Source organism: Pleurodeles waltl, chromosome 5 (assembly GCF_031143425.1).
Source record: "Pleurodeles waltl isolate 20211129_DDA chromosome 5, aPleWal1.hap1.20221129, whole genome shotgun sequence".
NCBI lineage: Eukaryota > Metazoa > Chordata > Amphibia > Caudata > Salamandridae > Pleurodeles > Pleurodeles waltl.
In genome coordinates, this window is record NC_090444.1 from 773,462,383 (window position 1) to 773,482,370 (window position 19,988).

At 47.7% G+C, this 19,988-nt stretch overlaps 1 protein-coding gene across 3 annotated transcripts in view; it reads left to right on the forward strand.

Moving 5' to 3' along the window:
• Positions 1-19,988, forward strand: part of DZANK1 (double zinc ribbon and ankyrin repeat domains 1) — a 741,684-nt gene that overhangs the window by 59,145 nt on the left and 662,551 nt on the right. For all 3 annotated transcript variants that reach the window (XM_069234738.1, XM_069234737.1, XM_069234736.1), the window contains one exon: positions 18,138-18,263. In XM_069234738.1, the coding sequence (XP_069090839.1) occupies positions 18,155-18,263 (109 nt within the window). In that variant the 5' untranslated portion in view covers positions 18,138-18,154. The remainder of the gene's footprint in view (positions 1-18,137; positions 18,264-19,988) is intronic.

Below are 19,988 nucleotides of genomic sequence, written 5' to 3' on the forward strand. Positions count from 1 at the left end.
TCGTGCAATGCAGGTTAGAGTGCCGTGGACCCAGGCTTGGCTGTGCACGAAGGATTTCCGCCGGAAGTGCACAGGGGCCGGAGTAGCTGCAAAGTCGCGGTTCCCAGCAATGCAGCCCAGCGAGGTGAGGCAAGGACTTACCTCCACCAAACTTGGGCTGAAGAGTCACTGGACTGTGGGGGTCACTTGGACAGCGTCGCTGGATTCGAGGGACCTCGCTCGTCGTGCTGAGAGGAGACCCAAGGGACCGGTAATGCAGCTTTTTGGTGCCTGCGGTTGCAGGGGGAAGATTCCGTCGACCCACGGGAGATTTCTTCGGAGCTTCTGGTGCAGAGAGGAGGCAGGCTACCCCCACAGCATGCACAAGCAGGAAAACAGTCGAGAAGGCGGCAGGATCAGCGTTACAGAGTTGCAGTAGTCGTCTTTGCTACTATGTTGCAGGTTTGCAGGCTTCCAGCGCGGTCAGCGGTCGTTTCCTTATCAGAAGGTGAAGAGGGAGATGCAGAGGAACTCGGCTGAGCTCATGCATTCGTTATCTAAAGTTTCCCCAGAGACAGAGACCCTAAATAGCCAGAAAAGAGGGTTTGGCTACCTAGGAGAGAGGAAAGGCTACTAACACCTGAAGGAGCCTATCAGCAGGAGTCTCTGACGTCACCTGGTGGCACTGGCCACTCAGAGCAGTCCAGTGTGCCAGCAGCACCTCTGTTTCCAAGATGGCAGAGGTCTGGAGCACACTGGAGGAGCTCTGGACACCTCCCAGGGGAGGTGCAGGTCAGGGGAGTGGTCACTCCCCTTTCCTTTGTCCAGTTTCGCGCCAGAGCAGGGGCTAAGGGGTCCCTGAACCGGTGTAGACTGGCTTATGCAGAATTGGGCACATCTGTGCCCAACAAAGCATTTCCAGAGGCTGGGGGAGGCTACTCCTCCCCTGCCTTCACACCATTTTCCAAAGGGAGAGGGTGTCACACCCTCTCTCAGAGGAAGTTCTTTGTTCTGCCATCCTGGGCCAGGCCTGGCTGGACCCCAGGAGGGCAGCTGCCTGTCTGAGGGGTTGGCAGCAGCAGCAGCTGCAGTGAAACCCCAGGAAGGGCAGTCTGGCAGTACCAGGGTCTGTGCTACAGACCACTGGGATCATGGAATTGTACCAACAATGCCAGGATGGCATAGAGGGGGCAATTCCATGATCATAGACATGTTACATGGCCATATTCGGAGTTACCATGGCGAAGCTACATATAGGTAGTGACCTATATGTAGTGCACGCGTGTAATGGTGTCCCCGCACTCACAAAGTTCAGTGAATTGGCTCTGAACAATGTGGGGGCACCTTGGCTAGTGCCAGGGTGCCCTCACACTAAGTAACTTTGCACCTAACCTTTACCAGGTAAAGGTTAGACATATAGGTGACTTATAAGTTACTTAGGTGCAGTGTAAAATGGCTGTGAAATAACGTGGACGTTATTTCACTCAGGCTGCAGTGGCAGGCCTGTGTAAGAATTGTCAGAGCTCCCTATGGGTGGCAAAAGAAATGCTGCAGCCCATAGGGATCTCCTGGAACCCCAATACCCTGGGTACCTCAGTACCATATACTAGGGAATTATAAGGGTGTTCCAGTAAGCCAATGTAAATTGGTAAAAATGGTCACTAGCCTGTTAGTGACAATTTGAAAGTAATGAGAGAGCATAACCACTGAGGTTCTGGTTAGCAGAGCCTCAGTGAGACAGTTAGGCACCACACAGGGAACACATACATGCACACCTATGAGCACTGGGGCCCTGTGTGACAGGGTCCCAGTGACACATACATATAGGCCACAACCTTATGAGCACTGGGGTCCTGACCAGCAGGGTCCCAGTGACACATAACAAACATACTGAAAACATAGTGTTTTCACTATGAGCACTGGGGCCTAGCCATCAGGATCCCAGTGAGACAGTGAAAACAGTGACAAACATCCTGACATACACTCACAAACAGGCCAAAAGTGGGGGTAACAAGGCTAGAAAGAGGCTACCTTCTCACATATACTAATAAAAAAATCATGGATTTTGGAAAATTGCAGAGAAACTGACCCAAAATATGAATCTGCCTTTTATTTGGATTATACCAGCAGTTCTTCCATGCAAAAGAACATAAGCGTTTGATATAAATTATTAGCTAAAGATTTATAGAACTATTCAGATTGTGTTTTTTAACTCTGATCTCAGAGACTTGTTTATCTCCGTGCATTTAATACAGATATCACACAAAATCCCTCTTTTCACGACCTAGAGAAATATCATGAAGATATAACTTTGTGGCTAAGTTGCATATTGTTCTCTAGAAGTTCTGAGAAACTGAAGTGAAATATTAGTATTTGCAGGACACGGAGAGAATTCTTCCAACTAGAGACCAATTTACCCACATTCATATGTAGGTCCCATTTCACAAACATTTCTTCTGTGACTTGTGACTTAGTCATTTAGGAGTTAAATTGAGCAGCGGGCGAATCTCACTCCTCTCTTGGTCAGGTGGCTTTTTGTGAAGTGGCTTCCACTAAGGGGCCAGAAGAGGCATCTTTGGACAGAAGTGGAGGAGACTTGAGGTCGCCAATGCTGGTGGAGAGGCAGGGTCACAGGATGGTCCGGACCCAGGCCTCAAACTATTTTCAGCTCAGACCACTGAAAGGCATTCAGTTCCCCCTCTGGGGCAAACAGAAAATTCAAGATGGCACTGCAAGCCTCTGCTCAGAGACAGTTGAGGGACATATCGGGCCAGGCACCAGAGAAGACACAAAAAGGAATGAGACAGCTGGCAGAGGAGTGACCGACCTCAAGACATCCATGACCTCTTAAACAACTAGTGTTAGGGACACGATGGCCATGATGGTACACCTGTGAGCCCAGGGGAGTGAAGGTGTGTGCAGACAGCCCCATGGCTAGTGAATGACATTCACCCACCCCCACAAGGATATAGAGAGTTTCTCTTTTCATCGCACTGAGACAGACTGAATTGATGAATCCCTGTCATTATGTCCCTGTTAAGAGATTAAACCAAAAGACACCAGAGAAAAAAAATACTACTTTGCTTCACACCTTGTGGCGAATTCCCAGTCAGAGGAGGAATCTGAAGATCTTGAATTACTGATATGACCCCAAGGGAAAAATTACCTTGTGAGTTAAGAAATTTAAAGGCCACAGTTGGAAGTATTGGCCGTAAAGTCGAAGCAGTAGAAGGTGGTTTAGAAGAGCTGAAAGGGCCAGTTAGAAAGCTGTAGGTACTCCTTGGGGGAATGGAACAGCACCTAGCAGGAGTGGAGAGTGCTGCCAGTCGACAGAAAGAGGTCATTTTGAACCATGAGGATGTTAAGTCGACTGTGCCATTTCTACTATGGTCACATTACAATGAGTGGTTTTGGCATCCACGCTGTACTATAAATAGCTGATTGTATTTGTAGCTTAAGAGATGGATCCAAGGCCTCTCTTGAATTGAGAGGGTGAATGGATTGCATACTGTTGATTAGGGATAGCTTTCCAAAAGAGAGCTCCAAACAGTTGGAAACATCAGAATCCAGTAGCACAGGGGTTTTTCCAGACTGCTGAGAACTTTTTTCCCGTTTTAGTATTTGGTGTGGGTTGGAACCTAATGAGTAAAGAGATGTGAGATGCAAAGTGGTGAAGTATCCATGACTATGTTATATAGAAATATGAGCAGTTTGTAATTATCTCTCTGTTTGACAGAGATCCAGCATGGTGTTAGTAGGCACTATTGCTTAATTCTAGAGACCCTATATTAATCGACAAACTATTTGGCCTACAGTCGGTACTTGAAGAGATTGTATCATTTCTCACAATTCTTTTTTTCTTATATGTATCTAATAAAAGTAATTTAAAACTAAATCAAGAGTATACATATGATAGAAAAATCTTTGTGAATTATGCCCATGCAGTTTGGCTGATAAATCCTAGAGCAGTGGTCTTCAAGCTTATCTGATAGAGACTTCCAGCTGCAGATTCCTTACCTTTGAACTCCCTGTCGTCTGCTTCGAATCTGGAATTCTTTGCTGAGCAGTACCCTGCGTGCACGTTGGGTGGTGTCGTTCGTATCCGCATGCTTCGTTCAGCGTTGCTGGAGCCGCCTGTGATGTCACGGTCGCCTATAAAGGCACACGTACGTAAGTTCTTTTCCTTCCGTGCCGGTTAAGCGCGGGTCTGGGATCGAGCTACCCTCTGCCTTTTTTGGCAGGCTTTTTCCGACCTTTTTGTCGAAATTTTTTAAAGTCTATGCGAGAATGTAATCGAGGAAGATGGGGTTCAAGCCATGGGGTGCATGCCATTGCTCCATGTCGGTGACAGACCCCACCAAATATGTCTCTGGTGCCTTGACAGAGACCACGACTTGAAGTTGTGTTCCGACTGCTGGGCCATGGCCCTGAAAGCTTTGAGAGACCGGTCTCTGAAGCTCATGGCGGCCCTGGCAGTTGTCACTTGCCGCGACTCCTTGGAGGTCATGGTCCCACTCGAGGAGGAGGTGGGACCGCTCCAGGAGCTCCAAGTCCTCTTCTTAGCACTCAAGGTCCTTGGGACACTCGGGCATAGGCACAAAAAGAAGAAGAAGTCCAAGAGGACTTCGACTTTGCCATGCCTGTTATCCGACGACGCGACTCAGGAACGTCAACGTTCCATTCACGGTTCCGTGAAACCGATGCCAGGGCCTACTTTGGGTCTCCCCCACTATCCGGGAGCCGGAGCAACCCCCGCTCAATTTAATTAATTTTATGAAGCCATGCGCCTAGTATTTGAGCAGGCTGCCCCAGCTGGTGAGCCTTTGGGCCCTGCAGGATTGGCAGGGGCCCTGTTGAATTCTACATCAGTGGCTTTGGCCCGACGCAGTTGGGGACCCCAGGATCCAATTTCAGATTGACGCCGGTTCCACACAGTCGACCTCCTCCAGCATCAGTCCTAATGTTGATGCTTGCCCGACCGGTGGTGTGAGCCCCATCCTCGTTCCGGATGATCCGGAGTAGGAACAACGTCATACAATGCCGATTCCAACTTTGGCGGCGCCAACAGGACCCAGATCAGTGCCTGAGGTTTATTTCGAACAGCCAGGCACATGTGAGGAATGGGAGGGGTCTGAGGACCCTTTAGAAATGTATTGGAGCAGGACTGGTATGAGGATCTAGGGGAAGACAGTGGACTGAATACTTCTCCAGATACTGGCACACTCTCACCTCCTTCTGTGGCTACAGAGGAGGGAGCTTCTTATGCCATGGTGGTGCGTAGAGCAGGCAAGGTATTGGACCCAGAGTTGCCTACGGTGCCGGTCCCGACTAACATCCTGATCAAGGTGCTTTAGCTGGGGGTTTCCACATCGGAACCAATGTTACCCTTCAACGAAGCCCTCACTGAGGTCCTGCTGGGGACATGGTCCGAAATTAACACAGGGGCTCCTGTAAATAGGACAATTGGCCGCCGCCATCAACCAGCTCCTACTGACCTTAGTTTCCTCACCCAACACCCCACTGCCTGAGAGTTTGGAGGTCCAGGCCTCCATTTCCCATGGTGTCTTCCCTTCTGCTCACCCGGATAGGGAATCCAAGAGGCTGGATCAGCTTGGTAAGGTCCGTAAACACTTCATGCCTATTGGACTGTTTTTCCCATAGTTTATGGGATACGGGGGCACAGGTGCTGCCCCAGGTCCCAGAGTGCGTACGGGACACTCTCACTTAAGCCACAAAGATGGGAGAGGCGCAGCCAAATTTGCGATTCAGTGTGATTTGGACGTGACCGTCTTGCTGGACAGGCAATTTAATCGACAGTGGCCCTTCAATGCCACGCCTGGCTTTGTACTTCTGGCTTTTCAGGGATGTCCAGACAAACCTTATGACCATGCCCTTCGCTGGCTCATGCTTTTTGGAGAAAAGGCATGCTCAGTGCTTGAGCGGTTCAAGGACTCTCAGGCTACGGCCGGATTCTTGGGCGTCTCGGCACCAGCTTGACAGCAGTCTGCCTTTCACCCCTTTTGAGGCTTCGGAATGGGTGAGGTACTACGCCACCCTCAAACCAGCCACCGTCCTCCATCATCTCAGCATCCAGTGCGAGGACGAGGTTGTGGTACCTTTAGACCCAGAGGGTCTAGCCAGAGGTCGGGCACCACTCAGCCCCCCCTCCTCCACAGCACCCAAGTCCTCCTAGTGTGGTTCTGCAAGACCACCCGTGTCCAGATGGAGCGAGAATTCAATTTCATCTCCCTCACTGGCGGTCCATAACATCGGACAAATGGGTTTTGCAGATCATACAGAAGGACTATTCCCTCCCCTTCCAGTCTTTCCCTCCCTCTATGCCTCAATTCAAACAACGGCTGATGGAGGATCACTTAATATTGCTCTGCAAGGAAGTTATGGCTCTCTTGGCCAAGGAAGCTGTAGAAAGGGTCCCAATGTCAGAAGTAGGCAGTGGTTGTCATTCCGCTACTAGGAGACTAGATGGTAGCGTTGGACTTGCATGATGCGTATTTTCACATCCCCATCCTGCTCGCCCACCGGCACTACTTGCGGTTCAAGGTGGGCCACAAGCACTTTCAGTTTACCGTGCCCCCCTTTGGTCACACCAGTGCCCCTGGGGTGTTCACCAAGGTGATGGCGGTGGTAGCAGCTCATCTGCGCAGTTTGGGGATTTCAGTCTTCCCCTACCTCGATGACTGGCTGTTGAAGGCTCCTATGCCCCAAGCTCTCGTCTCCCACCTTCAGACTACGGCGGACCTCCTGCATTCGCTGGGGTTTAATATAAACATGTCGAAGTCACACCTGACTCCCTCTCAGAAGCTCCCTTTTATCTGAGCCGTTCTGGACACAGTGCTGTTTTGTGCTTATCCTCCCGAGCAGCAAGTCCAGGATATTCAGGTTGTGCTAACGATATTTCGGCCTCTATCCTGGATTTCAGTGAGACATTCTCTGAGGCTGTTGGGACTGATGGCCTCCTGCATCCTGTAGTCCAGCATGCCAGATGACATATGAGGGCTCTGCAGTGAGACTTGAGGTTCCAGTGGGCGCAGCATCGGGGGAATCTTACCAACACAGTTCAGATCTCGGAGGGAACTGCAAAATATCTGGGTGGTGGTTACTGAACTGCAATTGGGTCAGAGGCAGACTGCTCTCCCTTCCAAGCTAGATCTCACAATAGTGACAGATGCGTTACTTCTGGGATGGGGTGGCCATCTGGGAGAGGTGGAGATCAGAGGTCTCCGGCGGAATCTGGACTCCATAACTGCTTACTGGAGATCTGGGGTGATCCGACTGGCATTGAAAGCATTTCTGTCACAGTGTCCGTTCTTTGGGATCTGCACGTTGCTGAACAAAAGGCCCACCTTCCAGCGTCACCAACTCAGAAAGCTATTATAGCACAGAGTTATGATGAAGCCAGTCGGGGGGAAGGGAATTAGGGTAGGGAACAGCAGGGAGAGAGTTCTGAAAAGAAAAAGGTTAGAACAAATATGCATTTACTAGTTCATAGAAATGTAACTCATCAATAGACTCTTGAATAAATGCGTCTCCGAGATATCAGATGGAGACCCCTTTTGAAATGAGGGCAAAGCCTCCTTCTTTGAAACATGGACCAAGAATAAACTACAACATCAGAAACAAGAGATCATAAAAGCTTTGGACTATGATTACACTCAGAATATCAATCCTGTAACATCTATGCATTCACAACATAAACTTTTGATCATGACCTAGAAAATCTCAGAGTTAAATATGCTTTTCACATCTTAAGCTTTTCAAAGAACAATGAAAACTATGATTTGCTTATCTCCAAAAATACTTTCACATTCATAACTATAAAGGCCGAAAAGTTTTTACTCATTGAACTTGAAGCGCTTTACTTATAATACCAGGAAGTGCTTTTACTTGTCTTGCCTTAAAGAGCTATGCTCATTATGCTAAGGGGGCGCTTTTACTCAAGTGGCCTGAATCACTTTGATTGTTGTGCCTAGAACCTTTTACTCCTATGAATTGAAGCGCTTTGATTGTTGTACCAAGAGCGCTTTACACATGTGAACTAAAGCACTTGAATTGTCGTGCCATGAGTGCTTTACACCTGTGGACTGAAGTGCTTGAATTGCTGTGCCAAGAGCGCTTCACATCTGTGAACTGAAGCGCCTGAACTGCTGTGCCAAGAACGCTTTACGTCTGTGAACTGAAGCGCCTGAACTGCCGTGCCAAGAACGCTTTACATCTGTGAACTTAAGTGCTTGAATTGTCGTGCCAAGAGCGCTTTACATCTGTGAACAGAAACACTTGAATTATCGTGCCAAGAGCGCTTTACATCTGTGAACTGAAGCGCTTAAATTGCCGTGCCAAGAGCGCTTTATATCTGTGAACTGAAGCGCTTGAATTGTCTTGCCAAGAGCGCTTTACATCTGTGAACAGAAATGCTTGAATTGTCGTGCCAAGAGCGCTTTACATCTGTGAACTGAAACGCTTGAATTGTTGTGCAAAGAGCGCTTTACCATTTGAAAGTAACGACTTCCTCCAAACTTGGATTCATCAAGGCCTTACCGCTACGAGTACGACCTACTTGTTTTTGAATGCACCATGGAAACAAGGATCCTTCGGTTGGACGTCACTGCCAATCAGGAACTCTGCTCTTCTTCAGAGAAACCCCCACGAGGTCTGGCTGCATCGAAGTCTTCAAAATAGTGAGCAACGTGCATGGGAGTGGCTGGGCTTTATAGGCCTGCCATACCCCAAGATGGCTGCTGCCTCTAAAAACATGGGAATTGTAGTCCCCTCATGGAATAGCACTGATAAGTGCATCTTGTCCACCAATGTCCTGAACCTGCAGCTCTATGAGCTTTGCCACAGGGCAGACGACGCTGATGGCCACCTTTGGAACAAGAGGGGATGACAAGTGGTGCGCATAAAGCACTGCAGAGCCGCGCAGCGGAGTTTCGGTTGAGACCTGGACGGCGCATGGCCTTATTCCTGACAATTTCTTTGTGTTGTAAAACAGAACATAGTGCAGGTGTTTACGGACAACACCACCGCAATTTGGTACTGCAACAAGCAGGGCAGTGTGGGTTCGTGGACCCTTTGTCAAGAAGCTCTGCATCTCTGGGCATGGCTGGAACAGCAGGGCATAACCCTGGTGGTTCAACACCTGGCAGGTTCTCTGAACGCCAGGGCGTACAAACTCAGTCATCGGTGCCTAGCGCATCACAAATGGTATCTCCACCCAGAGGTGGCACAAGGACTCTTTCAGCAGTGGGGAGAGCCTTGGTTAGATCTGTTCGCCTCTGCAGAGAACGTGCAGTGTCAGCAGAATTGCGTGTTGGAGTTTCCAAGGCAGCAGTCGCTCGGTGACGCTTTTTGTCACAAGTGGAGTGCAGGCCTCTCTGCCCATATCACTTCTGCCCAGAGTTCTCAAGAAGATCAACAACGACTGGGCCCAATTAATCCTGGTGGCTCCGGATTGGGCTCGGAGAGTCTGGTATACCGAGCTTCTAAAAATTAGCATTGATCCTCCGATCAGGCTGCCCCTTCGGGAGGATCTTCTGTTGCAGCATTGGAGGAGGGTTCTCCACCCAAACCTGTCAACTCTTCGCCTTCATGCGTGGAGACTGAGAAGCAGCAGTTGATGGCTTTTGACCTTCCTCTTGAAGTCTGTAAAGTTATTTTGGCAGCCAGGCGTCTCTCCACTAAAACAGTATATACGCCTGTCGTTGGAAAAGCTTTGTTTTTAATTGAACAGAAAGGTCTATTGACCCTCTTTTTCTTTTTGATATCCTTCTCTTTATACTATCCCCTGCCCAGCAGGGTTCTTCCTTGGGTACTCTCAAGGGCTATCTTTCTGCCTTATCGGCATTCCTTTGGCTGCCTGATCAGCCTTCACTTTTCAAATCTCCCATTTTACATAGATTCCTCAAAGGGCTTGTACATATGTTTCCCCCTACTCCCTATGTTATGTCTTCATGGGACTTAAACCTGGTCCTCACATTTCTTTTGTGTGCTCACTTCGAGCACTTTCACAACTGTCCCCTCCAGCTTCTCACCATCAAGACAGCCTTTTTAGTGGCAATAACATCTGCCAGGAGGGTGAGTGAGATGCAGGCTCTTTAACCAAGCAACTGCATCTCACTATGTTTTCAGACAAGGTGGTTCTCATAACTCGTGCCTCATTCCTCCCGAAGGTGGTGACCCCATTTCATCTGGGTCAGAATATCACCCTGCCCACCTTCTTTGCTCCACCGCATCCCTCTAAGGAAGAGGAGAGACTTCACCAGCTGGACCCAAAAAGAGCGTTGTCATTCTACCTTGACCACACAAAAGAGTTGTGGATGGATGACTAACTCTTTTTGGGGTACGTGGGAGTGCAGAAACAAACCATTTCATGCTGGGTCATTCTCTGCATCAAGATCTGCTAAACATTGGCCAGGAAGCAGCCTCCTAAGGGTTTGAGGGCTCATTATACCTGGGGCAAAGATGCTACCAGTGCATATGTGGATATCTTTCAGGCAGCAATGTCGGCATCCTTGCACACGTTTGCAAAACATTATTGCTTGGAAATCAGCTACGGAGAGATGGACACTTTGCCCGTTAGGTCCTACAGAACATTTTAGTGCAAGTAGAGGTGTGTGCAGCTGTAGGATGCTGGCCTGGTGTGTGGTGGGTACCTATGATACTTACACTTTATACCAGGTCCAGGTATCCACTCTTAGTGAAGTGTAGGCAGTGTCTAGAAGCCAGGCTCTCTAGAGGTAGCTGTGGATGAGCAGCCAAGGCTTATCTAGGAGACATGCAATACCACTGTAGTCACAAAGCACTTACACACAAGAAAGAAAAAACACTCAGTTGTACAAAAATAAAGGTACTTTATTTTTGGAACAAATCACCACAAAATACTAGAAAGGTAACCTACCCGTAGGAGGTAAGTAATACACTAAATATATACACTAATAATCAGAAACGGGCATAGAAAAGCTTAGAAAACAGTGCAAATAGCAATAACCAATGGTGACCCCAGGGGAAGCACAAACCATATACTAAACAAATGGAATGCGAATAAGGCACCCCCACCTAGGTAAGCAAAATGTGTAGAGGGGAGCTAGGGGTCTCAGAAAACAACAAAGGTAAGTAACACAGTAACCCAGCGACCAGGAATGCTGGAGCCAAACACAGAATTTTCCTCAAACCACCCAAAAGGAGGAAAAGAAGAAAAAGAAGACACCCAGACGAAACTGCAAAAAAACACAGTGGTGGATTCCTGAAGAAAGAAGACCTGTGGAGAGAGGGGACCAAGTCCAAGAGTCACTTTGGAGTCCAGGAGGAGTAGGAGATACTACCCACCCAGCTGTGGATGCAGAAGTTGGTCGACAGTGATGAAGAACAGGTCCGCACTGCAGCCCTGGAGCTGGAGAAGAGTTCCTGATGGATAGAGATGAAGTCCCACTCTGGAAGGAAGATTGAAGACGGGTGTTGATGCAGGAATTCCACCAACAAGCCTTGGCAAAGGCAAATGCAGTTAGTAGAAAAGAGGTGCTGCTGGGGACCAGCAAGGCCCAGGAGGACTCAGCCCAGGAGGGGGAGTCACAGGGGACCCTCACCATCACCGAGAGTCCACAGGAGCAGAGGCAGCACCCACAGGATGGGGACACAGGAGTCGCAGAAGAAGCCCATGCAGCACTACAAAAGAGGATCCCACGCCGCAGAAGAACCACGCAGGAGGCTGTGCTTTGCAGGATGGAGTGCTGCGGGCGAGAGCTACATGTCGCCTGAAGATCCCTTGGAGGAGATGCAAACAAGCCTTGGCAGCTGCAAGAGACGCAGTGCACGGGAGTACTGTCCTGTGTGGGAAGGCAAAGGTTTACCTCCACCAAAGTTGGACAGCTGGCAGAGAAGACCAAGAGGACTATTCCAGACCACCACCCATGATGCAGGATCCACGCAGCTCAAGATGAAGGGAGATCCACGCAGCTGGTCGTAGCTTGTTGTAGGTGCCTGCGGTTGCAGGTAAGTGACTCCTTCACTCGAAGGGAGATTCCTTCTTCTTGTGCAGGCTGAAGAGTTGTAGTCTTCTGAGGAAACGTTGCAAAGCTGGCAGGAGACATGGAAACAAAGTTGCTGAAGAGTCTTCTTCGTTGTAGCAGCATTTGTCGGTTCCTGGAGGGTCCAGTTGTGGTTCCAGAGGCCAGAAGTCAAAGTGGAGGTTGCAGAGGAGTCCTGCTGGAATCTTGCCAGCCAAATCTGAGGACCCACCCAAGAGAGAGACCCTAAATAGCCCTGAAAGGGGGATTGTTCACCTAACCAGCTAAGCGCCTATCAGGAAGGGGCTCGGACGTGGCCACTCGGATGCTCCCAGAGTTCCCTGCCAACCTTGGAAACAAGATGGCAGAACCCGGGGACCCTCTGGAGGAGCTCTGGGCACCACCCCTGGGGTGGTGATGGACAGGAGAGTGGTCACTTCCTCTTCCATTGTCCAGTTTTGCGCCATAACAGGGACTGGGGGTCCCTGAACCGGTGTTGACTGGTTCATGCATGGAGGGCACCAAATGTGCCCTTCAAAGCAAAACCAGTGGCTTGGGGAGGCTTACCCTCCCAGCCAGTCACCCCTACTTCCAAAGGGAGAGGGTGTTACCTCCCTCTCCCAAAGGAGATCCTTTGTTCTGCCTTCCTGGGCTTGATCAGATCAAGCAGCAGGAGGGCAGAAACCTGTCTGAGAGGTGGCAGCCGTTAGGCTGCCCGGAAAGCCCTGTAAGACTGGTGGTAGCAATGCTGGGGGTCCTCTAAGGAGCCCCCAGAGTGCATGAAATCATACTTCCAATACTTGAAACAGTATTGGGGTATGATTCCAACATGTTTCATACCAAACATGCCCACGTTCGGAGTTACCATTATGTAGCTGGACATAGGTAGTGACCTATGTCCAGTACATGTGTGAAATGGCATCCCTGTACTCACAAAGTCCAGGAAAATTGATCTGGAGTTTGTGGGTACCTCTGCTAGTGCAGGGATGCCCTCACACACAGGTACCTGCACCCTGCCCTATGGGCTGAGAGGACCTTCCATAGGGGTGACTTATAGTGACCTGGTGTAGTGACCTGTAGTGGAAACGGGTGCATGCACCCATTTCACGCAGGCTGCAATGGCAGGCCTGCAGAACCCTTTGCATGGGCTCCCCATGGGTGGCAGAACAACTGCCACAGCCCATAGGGTTCGCCTGGAACCCCAATACGCTGGGTACCTATGTACTATATTCTAGGGACTTACATGGGGGAACCAGTATGCCAATTGTGAGAAGAAAAATGTACAATTTAGATGAGAGAGCAAAACTACTTCATTCCTGGTTAGCAGGAACCCAGTATACACAGTCAAACATACTGACAACAGGCAGAAAATGAGGGTATCCATGCCAAGAAAGAGGGTACTTTCCTACAGCAGCCCACCGCCAGGAGGTTTATGGCTTGGGTATCTATTCAGAGGTAAGGAATATGCAGCTAGAAGTCTCTGTCAGATGAGCAAGTTACTTACCTTCGGTAACGCATTATCTGGTAGAGACTCTATCTAGCTGCAGATTCGTTACAGCCACCCATGCCTCCCCGCTCTGCGGATATGTCTAGTACGGTTAGGGTTTATCCCTGTTAGGGCCCTAGTTTTGCACAGACAAACAGTTGTTGTTATCCATTACTCTGCGCTTCTGGCGTGGAAGTTTGTTGGTAAAAGAACTGATGTACGCGCTCCTGGGTGGTGCCTTTATAGGCGACTGTGACATCACAAACATCTCCAACGACGCTGACGACGCCCCCCCGGAGCCTAATGACGCACGCAGATCTGAACGATGCCACCCGATGATGCACGCAGGGTACTGCTCAGCAATAAATTCTGGATTCAAATCAGATGTCAGGGAATTCAAAGGTAAGGAATCTGCAGCTAGATAAAGTCTCTACCAGATAATGCATTACCGAAGGTAAGTAACTTGTTCTTTAATGATGTGCCCCCCAGTTGAAAAATAAAAATCATTGGCCTCTCCTTCAGAATTTTTTTACAATTATTTTATAAGGATGGCAATGTTTAAATATGTCTAGACTTATTTAAACATTGCAGTTAAGTACTGTTACCTTTTTGAAAATGCAATAACATGTTTCTGCTTAGAACAAAGCACTGCTATGTGTATAATGCTTCTTTTGGCCAGAGCCTGGTGCCACAACCTCAGTCCCATGGGATCACTTGAGGCTCCTGAGGGGAGCCCGCCCACCCAGTTTGAAGACCCCTGTCCTAGAGGGAGGCAGCAATGCAACGGGTGGAAGGGAGTTTTGGGGATTTACACTGTATTATAAATGACTGATTGTATTTGTGACTCAAGTGATGGATCCAAGGCCTCTCCTGAACTGAGAGAGTGAATAGGTTGCATATTATCGATTAGGGAGATCTTTCCAAAATAGAGCTCTAAGCAACTTGAAGCAACAGAGTCCAAATATAGCACAGGGTGTATTCCAGGCTGTTGAGCCGTTGAGAAATTTTTGCCGGTTTAGCGTATGGTGTGGTTTGGAACCTAATGCGTAAGAGATGTGAGATGCAAAGAGGTTAAGTACATCTGCCTAGTTTATATAGAAATATGAGCATTTTTCTCTCTGTTTGATGGAGACCAACCTAGCTTGGGCTAGATAGACATTGCCCCTCCCATCTGCCCAGCGTGGATTATGCAATAGTAGCCAACCGGACATATCTGGTCGCGCTAGACTGGGATAAATCCAAAGTTCAGGCTGACCATGATGGCGCGCAGGCCGGCTACAGGAACCTACCTTGTCCCGCTGAAATAGTACCTTTTGTGTTGGGTTGCGTTGATACAGAGGATCCTATGTGAGGAGGTGATGTGTTGGTTCTGAGCTGCGCAGTCAGGGGATTGGTCGATGTTGAGTTGCACAGTTGTTGATGCGATGTCCTCAAGGTGAGGCGTCAAACCCTTTTTAATGAAGGTCATGCGTCGTTAACAAGCCTCGCAGCTGGTAAAGTGAGAGGTGATGTGCTAGGGCTGATGTGGATGCTTCGATCCAGAGCCGCACAATCAGTGATGCAAAGTCCTCATCCTCAGCGGCGATGTGTCAGTGTATAGGATGGATGTGGCAGTTCCGATCGGCACAGTGGCGACGATGCATTAATATTAGGGGTTGCAGGACAGATTAACCCACGTCCGAAGGCCCGGGCTGGATTGGCACTGCTTGGCAGGGCAGGACTCACAGGTGGCAGGTTCCAGGTGCTGTAGGGAAGATGCAGGCAGTCTATGATTTCCCTGTAACTGCAGAACAGGAGGCAAGCCAGCAAGCACTTGGAGACACTTTGGTTCTGGGGATGTAGAGATGCAGGTCCAGTCCTTCTCATTCCCAGGCAAGGAGGGCAGCAGGGTAGGCACAGCAAGCATGAGTCCAGCAAAGCCCAGCAGAGTGACAGCCCTTTCAGTAGCACAGCAGTCCTTCACCCTGGCAGAATTTTCCTCAGGCCCAGAAGTGTACTGATTTGGTGGGGTTTGGGGTCCGGTAGTTATACCCAGTTGTGCCTTTGAAATAGGGGAAGGTTTCAAAGAGGCCTTTGAAAAGCACTAGGTCGCTGTCTTTCCTTCCGTGGCCCCAGACTCACTACGGAGGTTATGCAGCTCTTTGTGTGGGGACAGGCAAAGCCTATTCGGGTGTAAGTGTCAGCTCCTTCGACCCATCAGCCTGGTGATGGGCCATCAGCATGTAAACTGCACACCTCAGCTCCCTTTTTGTGTGAGTGTCTAGAAGGAATGCACAAGAGCCCAGCTGTCAGCTACCCAGACGTGCATTCAGAGACCGCCAGAGGTACAGAATAGTTAAAGTAAGAAACTTTCTGAAAGTGGCATTTTCATACTTGCAACTTAAAATCCAACTTCACTATAAGTTATGATTTTTAAATTGAGAGTCCAGAGACACCAAACTCGAAACATCTGTCTGGTCCCAGTTGGAAATTACACTTATAAAATGCAATAATAAGGTAATCCTAATGTTATCCTATTGGAGAAATCGGCATTGTAATTGTGAAAAACAAATTTAAGAGTTTTTCACTACATGGACCTGTAAAACTTAAAAGTACATGTCCAGCTTTTTAATACTCTGTACCCTGCCCCTGGGCTGTTCAGGGCCTACCTTAGGGGTGACTTCTATGTTTTAAAAAGGAAGTTTTGGGCCCAGCAAGATGGCTAACTTGCCAGGTCGACGTGGCAGTTTAAAACTGCACGCCCAGGCTTGGCAGTGACAGGCATGAATCATGTTTATAAGGGCTAATGAAGTGGGTTGCACAATCAGTGTTGCAAGCACATCAGTAGCATTTACTTAAAGACCCTGGTCACATGTAGTGCACTTTACCAGAGACTTACTAGTAAATCAAAAATGCCAATTGTGGATAAACTAATTGTTAAATGTGTTAGGGAAAGAGAACATGCACTTCACCACTGCTGATCAGTGCTAAAGTGCCAAGAGTACTGAAGCCATAAAAAACTAAGTCAGCAAAACAGGATGTCAGAGGGCAAAACAGTCAGGGGAACCACGCCAAGAATGCCAGGCCTAACAGTAACCCATTTTAATGCCTCTTTTTTGCTGATGTGCTAAAGCACGCATTACAATAGCTGCTATGTGCATTGCTTGAGGTGCTTTGTGCAGGTCTAACTCAGGAGGTCCCTATAAGCATTACGAGGTCTGCAGCAGTCTCCAAGTGCCCCAGACAGTCTGTCAGAGAGTGGGACCTGAGGCCATAGAGTGATGACTGAGGTTGCTACAAATACCGCAGTCGTCGGCCTGGACCAGGCTTCTTTTTGTCATCGGTCACACATCCTCCTTGTGAAATCTGTACCCTTAATGGGCAGCACTGTAAGGACAGTCCAGCCTGACCAAGACAGCCTTACAGAGACAGCCAGACTCTCACCACCAGAACAGGCGCAGCTGCAGCATGGCAATAACACTTGTCTTCATGTAAGTTCTTTAATGTACCTGCCACTTAAGTGAGAGGAGCAACAGATGGGGATCCACTTAGCAACTGTCTGCAGGCAGTAGCACTTCAGTGCTTCAAGTGGCAAGAGTGGGTTTCTAGGGACACTAAACATCTGTGCACTACGCGAAGAAGAAACTCAATCTTCTAAATAAATGTACATGCAGCGGTTGTTACTGAGAGGCTCCTGGTTGTTCTGTTCACTTACTGTGCTTATAATGCTCTGTTTCATGGGTTTTACATCAGTTTTCAGGCTTTTCTTTAGAGCTTCTCAACACTCAAAAGTGGGTGATTTGTGGTATTTGCTGTTTAAATGAGCGTCCTTGCTTAGTTTTTATCAGTAATAAAGTGTTACTCAAGGTGTCACACCTTTTGCACTAGAATGTCACACATACGCACACTGAAATCAGGGAAATGTTGCACACAGGCAATGTGTAAACTTGGCAGCTATATGAGAGTGGTTTGGAATGAGCAGCCTAGGTCAAAGAAGTTGGCTGTTGTGGCCAAATTCAGAACCTTAACTAAGTTAAGGTCCACCATGTAGGTGCCCAGATGTTCAAGGGTGTCGGTCCTGCTCTCTGAGATGGGAATGCATTTGTGTTTGACTCTGGATGGTGGACATGATCCATGGATGAAGTCGAGTGGTTGAAGAGGTGAATGTACCTAAACAGTAGTAAGAATAGAAGGAAGTACACAGTGTGTCACAAACAACATTGTCTCGATGAGGGTTGCTTGGAGTGGTCTAAATAGCTTGCAATTGATGCAGTATTTGCATTTGAAACTTGGTGGTCGAGTTGGGAGCTGAATGGATACCTAGAGATGTGGATCAGGCAGGAAGTTTAGCGTTTGATGTGGGACAAGACTAGAACACCATGTTTCATATTGTTGGAGTTAAGGGAACACAAAGGGGGTGGATGGGTGGCGTGAAGGGGGTTTGGTGATGTGTGCAGGTGCTGCGTTTTTAGGTTGAGGATTACGTTGCTGAAGACCATGTGGGGCTGGAAGCAGTATAGTCTGGGTATTCAAGCATGGCCTCTTATGCTGCTGGATAAAGCTCTATATTGATGTAATTGAGGGAGGACATAGATAGAGGTTAGTGGTGTGAAGGGATGTGATGGTACATTAGTACTGTTTACTAATCTACAAGTGTATTTTATGTTTTTCAGTGCTGAACTCAATTAAAATGACTGCAGGTTCCATCTCAGTGCCTCAGATTATACCTCTGAGAGTCCCCCCTCCAGGAAAAGCAAAGCATGAAATCGATACAAACACACTGGTCGAAATCAAATCAGGTATGAATAATAAGTGTAAGTTGTAAATGCAAATTTCTACAACTGGGATTTTTCTCTTTAAACATTTCTTACAGTTGTATAAAATAGCCTGTCTTTAAAACAGAAACACATAAAAAAAAAACACTCACATTTTTAACTTTGGACTGGAGTTAAAAGACGTGAATGCTCATTTGCAATCTATTTGCTTGATGTTCAAACAGTTTTATCCTGTCCATATTAAAGCATTTTGGTCTGGTCAACAAATGATGGAAACAATTTGTGAAACAATTGCAAGAAATAAGGCATACATTTTGCTTACAAATATTTTAATATCTATTAAAGTGTTTAACAGGGAATAAAAACTTTAGTCAACTCTCGCAAAATTTGGTTTTCCCCTGCTGCATATTGATTTATAGTTAACCAGAGTAAAAACAACCCCTCCCCCTAATTACGTAAGAAGTACTGGCTGTCGCTCAAGAGTTTCTGTGCCGTTTTATAGGTGATATGATGTTATATCGGGAGTAAGGTTTGCTGGGGTAGCCTTGTCAGCCTTTGACAGAAGAGAGCAGAGACGTTGCTGCTGGAACTTAGCCAGCCAGTGCGCTGTTCTGATCTGAGCAGAGGCATTTAGTGGTCGGAGTTTTACTTGTGCAGCAGTGCTAGAGACTAGAGAGCAGCAAGAAGCAACATTATGTCATGAGCAGAGTTGTAGTAAGAGAGGACATACCAGACGTTATAGCAATGCAGACTTGCTGTGAGAAAAGGTCAGTCAATTTCCTGCCTATGCTGGCAACTGACCCCGAAACAGTGTTCATGTGTACCATATGATCTTAGTACTTATGGGTTCAGACCTTGTAAGCTACCTCATATTGGGCCAGATGTATCATCCCGGCCCTTTGTGATTCGGTAATAGCGATTTTTAAGAAATCGCTATTACCGACTCGCAAAGTGCCATGTATCACATTTGCGATTCAGTAATAGCAATTTCTTAAAAATCGCAAATGCTATTACCGAATCGCAAATTGCGATACCGGCCTGTTGGCCCATAGCTGCGAATTTTTTGCATTTCTAAAATTGCGATTTCTGAACCAGAAATCGCAATATTGGAAATGCAAAAGGCTAGGGTGCTGGGGGCCTAAGGCCCCCTCTGCTGCACCCCAAAATCATTTTTAGCAACATGTAAGGTACACACATGCCAAAATGGCATGTGTGCTTTACATGTTCAATTTAAAAATGCAGTTTAACTGCATTTTTACATTTTGCACCAGGTTACCACCTGGTTGCAGATCATGGTATTTTGCATGTGCAAAATGCCATTCTGCGAAAAATCGCAATTTGCGATTTTTTGCAGCATTGCCTTGCGACCTGGATTTTGCGAATCGCAAATTGCAATTCGCAAAATCCAGGTCGGAATGCTAGAAACCCCATTTTTCGCTATTTCTACTTTGTGGTCTGCGAATGCCTTTCATGCGTTGCAGACCACTATTTTGCACTCGCAAACGGCCGAATTTACCGATTCGCACCGTTTGCGAGTGCAAAATATTTTCATACATCTGGCCCATTGTGATGGACCTGGAAACTCCAAATCCAAGAAAAAGGTAAGATTTTTTTATCAGTCCTGATTTGTTTAATAGTTCATATAACAAATCCCAAATTGGCTAAACATGCCATCATACCTACCAACTGTTTGACATCTTAAGAACCTGTTCTTGATCAATAAGGAAGCAAAGAACTGAAAGCGTTTCA